Genomic DNA, 13445 nt, shown 5'->3' with positions numbered 1-13445 from the left:
TTGTTTGCATTTGACTTTTCGTTCTGACACCTAAAGCGCGTCCATGCCGAAAACTGAATCACAAACTGTCACTTTGCTGTTGATTTATCAGTTTTGCATTTTCCTTTTCATTTTGTCAGATCTGCAGCCGATTGCTGTGAAAAAGAAATAAGAACGTGAACACTGCATTTTGATTTTAGTTTTGACACGTATTCTGCATTTCATGAAGAAAAGCCAAAGCCAAAGTGAAGCTTGGATTTTCTTTTCTCTATTAGCTTTTTCATTTTAGATTTGGCCATGAAAAACCAGAATAACAACTAAAATGAAATGACAAATAGCTGTTTTGCATTTATTTTTATTTTTGTCACAAATGGCTCATGCTCATGTGAAAAATGAAATTGCAAATGTAGACATTTCATTTCATTTTAAATTTTGGCAGGATATTTGCGCAGATGTTTGGAAAAAAATGGCAAAAAGAGGTTTGCATTTTCATTTTATGGTTTTAATTTTAATTTCTTTTTTGGCTGGATTTGCCTCCTATAATGATATACAGTGAAAATTTCATATTGAACACGTGCAATGTTACGCATGTTGTCTGTTACTTAAAATGTAATCAAGTATGAGCAGTTAGAGAAACAAAGCTGTTGGATTGGAAATAATGTAATAAAAGCATAACAAAATGCAACTTCTTTATGTTGCTCTACTCTGTCTGACATCTTTCAGCAGCAGATGCAGGTTGATCCACATAAGCTGGACTTTGGTCTTAAACCAGAATTCCTGAGTCGGCCACCAGGTCCCAATCTGTTTGGTGCAATCCATCACCCCCACGACTTGGCACGACCTGCCACACTTTTCTCAGCAGCAGGCGAGTGTGTTTCAACATAGCATTTAGATATCATACATGTGCAGTTATTTTAATTCATGCATACTTGTGGCACATGCTAAATGGGCTTAAGAACTGCACTAAGATCATCCATTTATATTTAGGTGACTTAGTAATATTGCATCTCTTCTGAACACTTCCACAATAAACAGTCAATCATTTGAGCATTACTTTTAATGGGTATTTTGTCACTAAACATTGAGACATAAAGCTTTTGATGTCAGTTTTGTGTGCCTGTATACTGCCACTCCAAAGTGCTTTAATGCATTCTTAAGCATAACCTCTGATTTGTTAGATAAAACATTAGAAATGTCCACAGGGACAATTTCTTTAGTACTGCTTTACACAAAGAGCATCTTGTACCTTTGTCAGACTTTTGACTTCTTTTAAGAGAAAAGAAACGCTACTTTGATCAGCAAGAATTGGTTTCCTCAAAGTTGAATTATTATTGTTGTTGTTGATGATGATGATAATAATGATGATGATGAAGATGAACTAACCACCATTTTTAATCTAGTTGTCACAAACTCTACATAGGTATGACTATTGTCAATATATTCATCTGTCAACTAATTCAACTAATTGTAAATGCTGTTTTAATTGTAATTGTGTTGCTACGTATTTAGGAAATTCTGAAAAGGAAAAAGAAATACTAATGTGATTTTTTTTGTTACCTTCCATATCTAAGGTTCCACACATCCCTCAGCAGCACCTTTTGGACACCCCTCACATCACCCTAGCAACTTCCTCACACCTGCACCCCACTTAGGTAAGGCATCCTCTCCACTAGCTGTAACTGCATAGTTCGTCACTGTATGATATTGTGTAATATGATCGTGTATATTGATATCTCATGTCTGTGGGCCTTATTCAGAGTTGACTTACGCATGCGTAGTGAGGAGATAATATCGAAATTGCACGCAACAGTATTTCGTTTTTTTAGGCAAATCTATGGCTGAAGCGCTACTCAAACACGTTCAGAGTTTGCAAACAACACGACAAAGGAGGTAATGTCTCAATTATCCTCAGTTTTCACTTAAGAGCATCTCTGCTGCGTGATATCCACTACGTTCAAGAACTGTATTAAGTACAGCTCCTCTGTCTGACCATTTGTGGTATATATTTTAAACTTAAAATTCATGTCTTAGGGTGATGTAAAATATAATAAAGAAAATATTAGGGCAATATTAAGTACAAATAATCATATTAATGAATACATACTTTGTCTAAACAAACAAATAAAATGCATAAAATAAAATACTGACATTTTGCTGAAATGTTTCAATATTGATGAAACCCAAATCATTATCATAAAATGTCATTATTATTATTTTCAAGGTAACTTTAAAAAAAAATATTTCATGACATTTTTTAATACTATTTAAAATGATGAATCTAAATAAATGTATTCATCAGCCTATAGAACTGTTGATTATGATGGACATTTCCTACATTTGTAGGACTACAGCAATACAACAGTTTTGCATTTTGGGAATTTCATAGAAATTACTTACAGCCTGACAGGTCATATCATGGATTTCTATGAAAAACACATTCAAGCAAAAACATTATTTATTTCAGAAACCAAGCAAAATGTTAAAGTTTGCTCCAATTATCTTTTTTAGTTTGGGTTTAGTTGAGCTCTAAACCATCCTAAGTGCTCTTAAATACTGAACTGAATAAAAACAGTTACATTGCTTATTTTTAGTTTGAACTGAAACCATATTATAGTGTAAATACAAAACTGAGAATAAAATTTCAATAAAATTAAATAATAAATAATACATTTCATAAATATGATATAATAAATATAAATATGATGTGAAATACAAGTCCTGGCTGCCTAGTCTTCCTTAAATATTTTCAAATATATTGCATTTGTATATGATGTTTAAAAATGCTAGGTTATTTATTTTTTTTTATCTCATTTGGATGTATCGTGTGCTTTTAGGCTACATCGTAATGCAACTAATGACATATTTCATCCACAAAGTGTGATCTGTCTTATCATTCCACATTTTCTGCTTCCAGATTTCTTTAGTTTTTAGTTTTAAGTGCTGGTTTTAATGTGATGCTCTACACAAGAAAAACCTGGCAACATTGGAGGCATGAACTGCATGCTGACAGTTTCAAAAATCTAAATTCGACACCTAGAAAGTCAACTTAAGCACCCGTGCAGCAGCAGTCTGTATACGATAACTTGCAACTATTAACATAACTATTAATTTTTCATCGGTCGACTTAAGTCACCAACTCTGAATACGGCCCTATATGAATAGCAATCTTAAATGTATAGCAAGTAAGTCGGAAACTTACATATAGCACTGGCATTTGATTGTGCACACAGAGCTTGTATAATCCCCATAAAAACACTGTTAAAGGATGAGATGCTGTGGAGCTGCCACACATGAATCTTAGGTCACCATGCCCAACGCTAAGCCTCAGCTAGAGGGGTATTATGCACCCAAAAACAGTGTGGAGCAATTGAATTGCATTCTCTGGAGTATTTAAGATAACATAAGACAAGATAATCTTAGATAGTCTCCCACCGCCTGCACTGGGTCTAGGGGGCTTCCCAGGACAGAGCTGGCCCTCTTAATGAGTCTGTCAAGTCTCTTCCTGTCTGCAGTTGAGATGCTGCTACCCCAGCAGACAACTCCATAAAAGATGGCTGATGCCACATCGGTGTCGAAGAAGGTCCTCCGGAGTGCCCCCTGCACTCCAAACGACCTCAGTCTCCTAAGCAGGTAGAGTCTGCTCTGGCCTTTCCTATAAAGTGCACTAGTGTTATCTGACCAGTCCAGTCTATTGTTGAGTCCACTGGTGGAGGGAGGTGACTGCGTCTGCGAAAATCCACCACCATCTCTTTGGTCTTCCTTGCATTGATCAGGAGGTGGTTCCTCAGACACCAGTCCACAAAGTCCTGGGTCAGTTCTCTGCACTCTGTCATCCTCATCTGTAATGAGTCCGATGATTGCTGAGTCATCAGAGAACTTCTGTAGATGCAAGTTTGGTGAGCTGTACATGAAGTCTGCAGTGTACAGGGTGAAGAGGAACAGTGCCAGGACTGTTCCCCTCGGGGCCCCTGTGCTGCTAAACACAATGTCAGACACACAGTCCCGTGCCCTCACATACTGTGGTCAGTTGGTGAGATAGTCCAGAATCCAATTTGATAGGTGGTTCTCCAGCTTGTCCCTCAGGAGCATAGGCTGTATGGTGTTAAAAGCACTGGAGAAATCAAAGAATATGATTTTCACAGTTGTCCCTGGCTTCTCCAGGTGAGAAAGAGCTCTGTGTAGGAGGTAGATGACCACGTCATCCACTCCAATGCCAGGTTGATAGGCAAACTGGAGTGGGTTCATAGAGGGCGGAGATGCACAAGGACCAGCCTCTCTAGCATCTTCATCAGGTGTGACGTCAGTGCCACTGGCCTGTGGCTGCTGAGGTCCTTCGGTTGCTGCGTCTTTGGCACTGGTCCCACACAAGATGTTTTCCACAGTTGTGGTACCCTCCCAAGCTTCAGGCTCATGTTCAACTATCCCACACAGTTGATATGCGCAGGACTTTAGGAGCCTGGCGCTGATGACATCTGGACCAGCAGCTTTCCTCACTTTGATCTTTCTGAGCTCCTTTCTCACCTGGCCTGTTGTGAGGCACAGATTGGAGCAGCGGGGCTGGGTGCTGGAGTGTGCGGCTAGTTGGGTTGAGCTGACAGCAGGGACAGTGAGGTGAGAGTTGTGAAGAGGGGGGTAATTGTGGGAGAGGGGTTAGGGCAGTGCCCTGAGACCCCAGAAGAGGGGGGTTGCAGCAGGGGTAACTGTGTTGGGTGAGGTGAGTGATCAAATCTATTGAAATACATATTGAGATCGTTCACCCACTTTTGGTCTCCCACAGCTTGGGGGTCGGGTTTCTTGTGCTCGGAGATTGTTTTAGTCTTTTCCAGACCCCACTGACGTTGTTATTCTGCAGCTGTTCCTCCATCTTCTTTCTGTATCTGGCTTTTCCCTCCCTGATTTTCCTTCTCAGTTTCCTCTACACAGCTCTCAATTCCTCCTTGTCACCTGATCTAAAGGCCCTCTTTTTCTCCTTCAGGAGAGTTAATCAATGGTTTGTTGTTGGAGAAACACTGAACAGTCTTGGTGGGTACACTGTTTTCCACACAAAAATTGATGTAGTCAGTTATGCAGTGTGTGAGACTGTTAGTGTCCTCCCCATAAGGATCACACAGTTTCTCCCACGGAGTTGGTTCAAAACAGTCTTTCAAAACCTCTTCAGTCTCCCCAGACCATTTCTTCACTGTGCGGGTGACAGCTGGCTCCCAGCTGTGGTTTGTACCAAGGCAGGAGATGAGCCAGGTTATGATCTGATCTTTCAAGGGGAGGAAGGGGTGATGAGTTATATGCCTCCTCGGTTTTGGCCTAAAACATATTCAGTATTTTATTGTCTTTGGTGTGACATGTTACATACTATGTGAAGTTCATCAGAATGGAGGATGGAGAAACATGGTTAAAGTCCCCAGAGATCAGCCTGTGGGTGCTGTGTTTGCAGCCTGCTCACAGCTGTGTGCAGAGCATCACAGGCAGCATCAGCGTTAGCGGAGGGGGGAACGTACGCAGCTATCGTGATAACGTGCAGTAACTCCCTCAGTACGTAGAACGGCCTCATGCTAACGGCTAACAGTTCAATGTCCTTACAGCAGATTTGCTCCTTAATAGTGATGTGCCCAGAGTTACACCATCTATCATTCACAAATACTGCCAGCCCCCCTCTTACCGCTCTCCGATGTCCTGTCCACCCGTATGAGCTGAAAGCCATCCAAAGTGACTACTGTGTCTGGAGTTAGCATAGTTAGCCATGACTCCGTAAACAGCATGACGCTACACTCGCGGTACTCCCTCTGATGTGGGATAAGCTTGTCCATCTTATTGGGAAGTGATTTTACATTTCCCTTGACAACTGAAGGAAGAGCAGGTCTATAGCGTCTCCTTCTGGTACAACACATAGCTCCGGCACGACTCCCCCGTCTCTTCCTCTTCAGCTCGCAGGGGATATCGGGTCTCTCATCCGGCAGCACTGCTGTGTTGCATAGCGCTAACAGCTGATCCTTATTGTAAACAATAGGGCTCTGTACGGGAACTCCAGACGCAGACATAAACAGAGAAAAAAGTAGAGCGAGGACCATGACAAACTCTACAAGTTTGGTGTCCATTGTGAAAAAAACCTTTGGCAAACAATCAAAAGTGTAGATACTTAAAAAGGAGAAAACTACAGAAAGTAATAAAAAAGCTCAAAGTGAGCTAGAACTGCTGCAACAGGCTGCAACAGGCCATCTCAGTATTTTTTTGAGTACTATTGAATACCTTTGGATGAGTTGGAGTGCTGCTCATACAACATCACTTGACCTCGCAAATGTTCTTGTGGCTGAATGATCAAATCCTCACATCAGTGTTCCAACAATTAATTTAAAGCCCTTCCAGCAGGTAGTGGCTGTTATTCCAGCAATGGCAGACTCCCTTTTAAAGAAGAATTACACAGATTTCTAAAGTAAAAAAAATAATTAGACTGTTTTGGTGTAAAGGGTGCATTGTAGAGAAATGTACTTACTCATTTACTGACTTCCATGCAATAGAGTTGATAGGAATCACGGATTGCAATGTTTACAAAGCAAATATTGGTGTTTTTACTATCCAAAAATCAGTGAACCTCTAAGTTGTCTCCACGTTTTTAAATATAATGCTGATAATGGTAACATAATGGAAAATCCAAAATAATACATTCTTTGGGTATTATTTTGCCTTATGATGCCTGTCATGTGCCTCTCTGTCCTGTATGTTTTTTTTTTTTAATATTTTTAAAAATCTATTTTATGTTAAAACCATGTCTCAAAACTAATTGTGGAAGGCACCAGGTTATAACGTTCTGTGAGTCAACTTTTAGAGATATTGCTTTAGATGTCTGGTTCTTATCACCACGTATGTGAAACATTCTGCCTGAGTTCTCTAGAATGGTGCATCAAACTAATTTGTATTAATTTGTTTACACCTTAACAATTTATGTAATCTATATGCTGTCCTTTGTAGATTTTTTTGTTGAATTCTGTATGTTTCTACAGAGCCTTTCAACAGACCAGCATCATTTGGAGGTCTGGGAGCATTAAGCACTACAGCCTTCGGTGGCCTGGGAAACCCAGCACTTAGTGAGTGTCATATACTTTAATCAAGCAGTAAATCAGTAATCAGTCAAAACAAGTAAGCAACCACATAATTAGCTACTAAAACCAATATGTAGTAGTTGTTTTTTTGTTGTAGTTTTTTTATTTGGTTGGTTGGTTGGCTGGTTTTGTTTTTTTACGAACATGACCACTAGGGAATCTCACAGGACAGCATAGGTACAGAGCAAATAATACAACAGTGTAAACTAAGAGCAGTGTACAAAACGAAACGCAGAAACACACTTTTTGCTGCAAAGTAATCCAGTTTGTGATTTCTAACAAATGTAAGTGTGGGCTAAACAATAATCAGATGCTGAAATGCACTGAAATCATTATCAGGTGCAACCAGGGTGGCCCCAGGCCTCGTAATTATAAATCAGTCTCATTAATTAATTTGTCTCATAAATGAATAAATCAGCATAGTTTATATAATCAGATTTTAAATATCACAATCTGTAATTTACTAAAGAAAGGAATATTTTCTAGATACAGGAATATTTCCTAGATACTAGATACATTTTACCCCTCTCTCTCCTGCTTATTTTTATTGACTAATTTGCTTATCTACAGTGGTTCAATATGGATTACAAGTGCAGGTGGTAAATTAATAGAGTAATGAATTTTAACTCACAATCTTCTTCTCTGTCATTATAGTCAGGCAGTTGTAAACAAACATATTCACTCTGACTGGCCCCGAGTGCCCCTTGACTCGGAAGGGTAAACAGTTTAGATAATATATGTATGTGCGTGTGTGTAGTTGGAGTTGGAGTCGAGCAACATTGTCTTTTTGTGTACCACTGTCAGGTGGTTTTCAGTTTCACCCACTGCCTTGCACAGTCTAAGCTATTCTCTGCTCCAGCACGCCTGATCCAGCTTATCAGGTAATTATTAAGCACTTCATGAGCTGGTTCAGGTATTTTGGGGATAGAGAATACCTGCAGCTGTGCAGAGTATAGTAAAATCTATAGCACAGTTTTCTCTCGGTCATAATGATCTAGCTAGCTAACTAAGTGAAACTGGTAGTACTAAGTGAAATGGGACTACTAAAATGGGACTACAATATGCCAATTTCAGTACCACAGTGGTATCGGAATTGGCATGTATTATTCCCATTTGAGCCACCCAGTAGTCCTGTTAAACTTTTAGAGCAGATGACCAAACCATTCCAGAACTGAAAGTTTATTCAAAGAAACATACATTGTTTACTTAATTGCAGAATTACAAAACATACACATAAAAATGAATAATATTTGTAATAAATATTACAAACCCATTTCCAAAAAAATGGGATGCTGTGCAAAACGTAAATATATATATAATGCAATGATGTGCAAATCATTTAAACCCCATAAACCCTGAAAAAAATGATTTATTTATTTTTACTGTGTTGCATCACCACTTCAGTGATGAGCTAGAACAGAGATTGCGAGCCAATTGTCCCAATACTTTTGTCCAGGTAGTGTATTTTTCAAAAAAGAATAAAATTGTTTAGTTTTAACATTTGATATGTTGTCTTTGCACTATTTTCAATTAAATACAGGCTTTAAATAATTTGCACATCATAATGGCCATAAGTAGCTATGAAGACATTGGTAGTTTCACAGTCTTTTCACAGATCTCCATTCATTAGAGTAAATGTAGAAACAGTGCCATTTTAATAATGCACAGAATATTTGTTATGACGCATATTTTAAGATAATGATATTCTATTTGTTTTCTGTGAGCGCTGTCACTGTATTATGGCCATCTGCAAAGCTCTGCCGTATTTACCTCAACCTGCTGCTTAGCAAACGATGCTGTCCACAATTGCTTAAGGAACGTTATCAGCACCCGCCATGTTTGTAACTAATGTTAGGACACCAAGGTCCTCTGAAGTTTGCAGAAGGGTTTTATGAGATTTAATGTGGAACTACACACTACTCTTCACACACACAGTACAAACTACTCTCAGCTGACCTTAGAGTAGCTGTGGTTCGGCCATAGACGTAACTGCCCGCTCTGTTTATCTCTATGTGAGGCACTACACTGCCGTGAGACCCAGAGTAATTTTGACTTCTTGAGATGTTCAGGTATCTCACACACAGGTATAGTACACATGCTATAGGCTATCATACAACATAGCTATGAGAAAAACTTGGGAGTTTATGAGCGTATTTAACAGATTATGCTTGTAAAATGCAAACCCGTGTCAGGACCAAGGGCTATCCCCTTCACCCCCAGGCCTCCAACACAATATTATTAAAAAAAAACTTTCAATACTGGCTAAACACTTATACTAATAACTGTTTTAAACCTAAGTTCTCAAAAGATGTGAAAAAGGAAAGAGTCTTCAGCCGCTGAGTTGTGGAAAGAGAAAAGGCTTCTTCTTTATTTCGCCATTCAGATGACACACAGGTCTCTGGAGACCGACTGCGCAAATACAGTATTCTGTCAGCCCTTATATACCCTTGCCCGAGGTGTTATGATGTCACCTCAGAACTTGATGTTCCATTAGACCCTATACAAAAACATTCCCATCACTTGGCCTCTCTTAAGTTCACTGCGGACAACACTTCTTTTTTAAAAAAGCTGGTATCAGCCAGTTTGTACCAGTTTATCTGATCCTACAAGGCCCTACTGGACCATATATCATATGGACTCATATGAGGTCACTGAGAGTGCACCTGCAAGTAAGGTCATCAAAGGTCATCTGCTTTGGAAAGCCCCCCAACAGGCAGGCTATGGCCTACTGCATTCTTAGGGCCTCTCAGTGAAACATTAATATTCCCTTTTAGCCAATGCTAAACAATTTGATTTTTGATTCCCCATCACCGCATAATTCATTTTGTATTGGGACTGCTTGTACCACCGTTAGCTAAATTAGCATGCTTTAGTCTGTTTCTTATAGCTGCTCAGTTTAGGCTACAGGCTCTGTAGATGGCTATATTAGCGATTAGATGAGAAATTAAGGTTGTATTGTGTTACCTACTCATGACATACCTCAATGAGCATTAGCAAGTTCACTGTTAACTAGCATATTGAAGGTATAGCATCATGTAGCTGACATTGTTAAGAAGTCAGTAGGTACATTAGGCTGTATTTTGTGTCATTAACTGCATGAGTACTACCTTTCCTGTTGCCTGATTTTGCAAAAGAGATGCAAAAGAGAAAAGCGGAGAGAGAAAGAGAGAGGTAAATGAAATAAAATCCATTTGAAACTAGCCTATCACCTGATTTAGTGTAGGTTTAAACATGTATTTTCAGCTAAAAAAATAAATGTAAATAAATAGTTAAATGGGTAATGAAATAAACAAAGTAACTAAATTCAAATCAGTTTATGGATGAATGAAGGGATGGAGAAGGAACAAATGAAAGGTAAAGGTGCATAACAGTTAGGGATGGTGAAAAGGAACAATGATCTTTCACTTAAAAAAAGGAAGAGAAAAAGAAAAAATGTATTTTGTGTGTCTCCTACCGCAGTTTTTTCCTACTGCAGTGTTTGAATAACACCTAAATGGTAGTCCTGGTGCCGTAACTGGTTTGGGTGTAGTAATTATTTAGTTAAGCAACAAAATTACATTAAAATTCAGTGAACTAAATTGTGGTGCGTCTCTTTGCAGTGAGTGCCATGTGAGTGTGTTATGAGCAGCATATTTCTCAGAGCATGTACAAAATTCTTCCAAAGTGATTAAACACAGTTCTGCTTTGGAGGCCATGTCTCACAGCTTTTCTACTTTTCTCTCTCAGCGCCCAACTCTGCGTTTGGCCATAAAGACACAGCTAATGCACAGCAACACTTCAGCAGCAGCCACGAGCCCTGGAACAGATTGCACCGCACACCACCCTCTTTCCCCACACCCCCACCTTGGCTTAAACCTGGGGATTCGGAGCGCAGCACCTCAGTTAGTTCACATGAGAGAGACAGAGACAGAGACCGGGATAGAGACAGAGATTCAGAAAAGAGGGAATCGTCCATCAGCAAGGACGACAAAGAGCGGTGGGTTACATTAGTACATACATACATGGAAACATACATAAAAACTTGGCAAAACAATAGCTACAGTGGCAAAGTATTTATTAAAACTGTATAGCAGAAGCCTAAATTTAGACAGTCATATCATGCTTTTGAAGTTTTTTTACGTAGAGACACAATTTAAAAGCATAAAGAGAATATGCCCACACAAATTGTGCAGCAACAGATCAGCCTACATCTCCAAGGTATCAACAAGATAGGTGTGTCTAATAAAGTGGACAGTAAGTGGACAGTATTTAAAAATTCCTCAGCAACTGCTGTGTCTGATCCGTTTATACTGGGTTCATCCTGGAAAAGTCAAGGAAAATAAAAAGTAATGGAAAAAGACATGCACTTTCCTGTACTTTCCTCCATTCAGTTCGTCATCTCATCACATTTGAAGCACTGAAAAGCACCAAGATCCGACACTAATGTATCTGCACATGGACTAGCTACTAACTATGTTAGTAATAACATGTTGTTAATATGAATTTCTTGCTAGGTGTAAGGTGTAACATTCAGAGCGTGTGTGTTATGGAAGGTTTGACATTTGAACACTAGAGAAGATGAATTAGCAAGCCAGATGTGTATACCTAACACATCGCAAAAGTCGCATGGGTCCGCACGGCTAAAACGACATCACACACCTATACACGCCCCTGTGCAAAGCTTCGCACGTCGATCACCAGGTCTCTCACACGAATAATTTTCTACGCATCAGTACCAACGCAGACGCCAAACAGGAACATGAAGACTTTTAAAGAGACCATCATCATGCCTCTGATGCAAGTGAATATAAAACGTGTCTTGGATGCGTAAAATACAAACCAGCCTTAAGAGGAAAACCACACTGCTGCAGCTTCTCACACCAGACTTACATGACTAGCACTATGAGTTAAGCTAGATTAGAAGCTGACGCAGCATCAGAACGCAGTCCTCCAGTGTGTATTTCAGTTAGGACGCCACGTTAGCTCTGTCGATCTAGAAACGTGCCTGTATGCAGTGAAAAGACGCATCATCGAGGGTCAGTTCAAACCTTTTTAACTTTTGCTGCAACGCATTCTGACGTGGAGCCATGTCAACCAATAGAAACGTACGGGCAGAAGACCAAGATGGAGGACGGTATCGACGCTATGTACTATTTTTCTGTTCTATGTGACTTCTTTGCCTTTGTGGCTGTTGTCTGCTTGGCTCTGTACATGGCTATTGCCAAAATTTCCTTTCTATGGCCCATATTTCTTTATTTCAGGTCCAAATGTTTTGTTTCCTGCTGTATTTCAAACTCTACAAACTCTGCCCCGCTCCAGCTGTGTACATGCCTTCTAGACAGACAAGATCTGCATGCGTATGCGTCCACCGCTCTGTGTTTGCGTTGTCTAGTATGTAGGCACACTTACACTCGATGGCCCTGCTCGCTGTCGCAGTGCTTGTTTGAGCACCTCCAAATTTTTTAAACTTGGTGCTCATGCGCGCAACAATTCATTCAAATTTAATGAATTTGAAAGAAAATGTGTCAAGCAGGTTCACTTTTACAGGCGCTTTATCATAGTATATCATAGAGAAAAGTGACTCTCATTACATGACTCTCCTAAATACTGAAGAAACTTCGGTAACCTAATAAATACATTACCTCCCCACAACATGTAAAACTAATCCCTCCTAAAGTGAACTTCAGCTAGATAACTCATTTTGCTGGAAAAATAAATATGTTATTGTTTCGTGCAAAATGTAAAGAAATGGAGAACAGTGTCCACCTAATCAAAATATGCATGCATGCGCAGCATGTCTATGTTATGTGTTAAGACAAATCACTAAACCACTCATTTAAAAGCAAAACTGATGGATGTGTTTGCATATGAGAGTACGACATCAAGGACTGCATGCCATGAGTAAACTGCACGAAATTAAATGGTCCTCATCTATCAAATGTATCACTAAAAAGATCACTAAAACTGGAAATGGTATATCAATATCACCAGTACAGATGATATACTGCCAAGCACTATGCTAAATGTTTGGTGTGGAAATTTTATGTCATGGAATTCCACTGTTTAAAAAGTGCTTAAAATAGTCTAACACACATTAACATACCACTGCAATATTAGTGTCAGTGCTTTGCTAAAAATGCTGAATACTGAATATGCTGTCCTAAATGTACAATATATAAAAAGTAACATATTCAGAATATTGACCTGGGAATTTAACAGCAATTAAATGGGTAGGAGGTTACCTGCACGAGACGGAAATTATCAGTAGGGCTGATGCGTAAACAAAAGCCAATACATTACTGGGAAATACAAACAATTCTATATTACAACTGGCAGATCTGAACATTCTGTGATTTTTTTTAACCATTTAATGTTTATAGTTTAGCTTTGCGA

At 39.3% G+C, this 13445-nt stretch overlaps 1 protein-coding gene across 7 annotated transcripts in view; it reads left to right on the top strand.

Moving 5' to 3' along the window:
* auts2a (activator of transcription and developmental regulator AUTS2 a) overlaps positions 1–13445 on the top strand; it is a 501485-nt gene that overhangs the window by 482990 nt on the left and 5050 nt on the right. For 6 of the 7 annotated variants that reach the window (XM_036560983.1, XM_036560986.1, XM_036560985.1 and 3 more), the window contains 4 exons: positions 703–844; positions 1551–1631; positions 6975–7058; positions 10800–11049. In XM_036560983.1, the coding sequence (XP_036416876.1) occupies positions 703–844; positions 1551–1631; positions 6975–7058; positions 10800–11049 (557 nt within the window). The remainder of the gene's footprint in view (positions 1–702; positions 845–1550; positions 1632–6974; positions 7059–10799; positions 11050–13445) is intronic. The other variant, XM_036560984.1, reaches the window with a different exon arrangement.

This window comes from Colossoma macropomum, unplaced genomic scaffold (genome assembly GCF_904425465.1).
Source record: "Colossoma macropomum unplaced genomic scaffold, Colossoma_macropomum, whole genome shotgun sequence".
Taxonomy (NCBI): Eukaryota; Metazoa; Chordata; class Actinopteri; order Characiformes; family Serrasalmidae; genus Colossoma; species Colossoma macropomum.
This window is presented reverse-complemented; position numbering and strand designations above follow the sequence as displayed.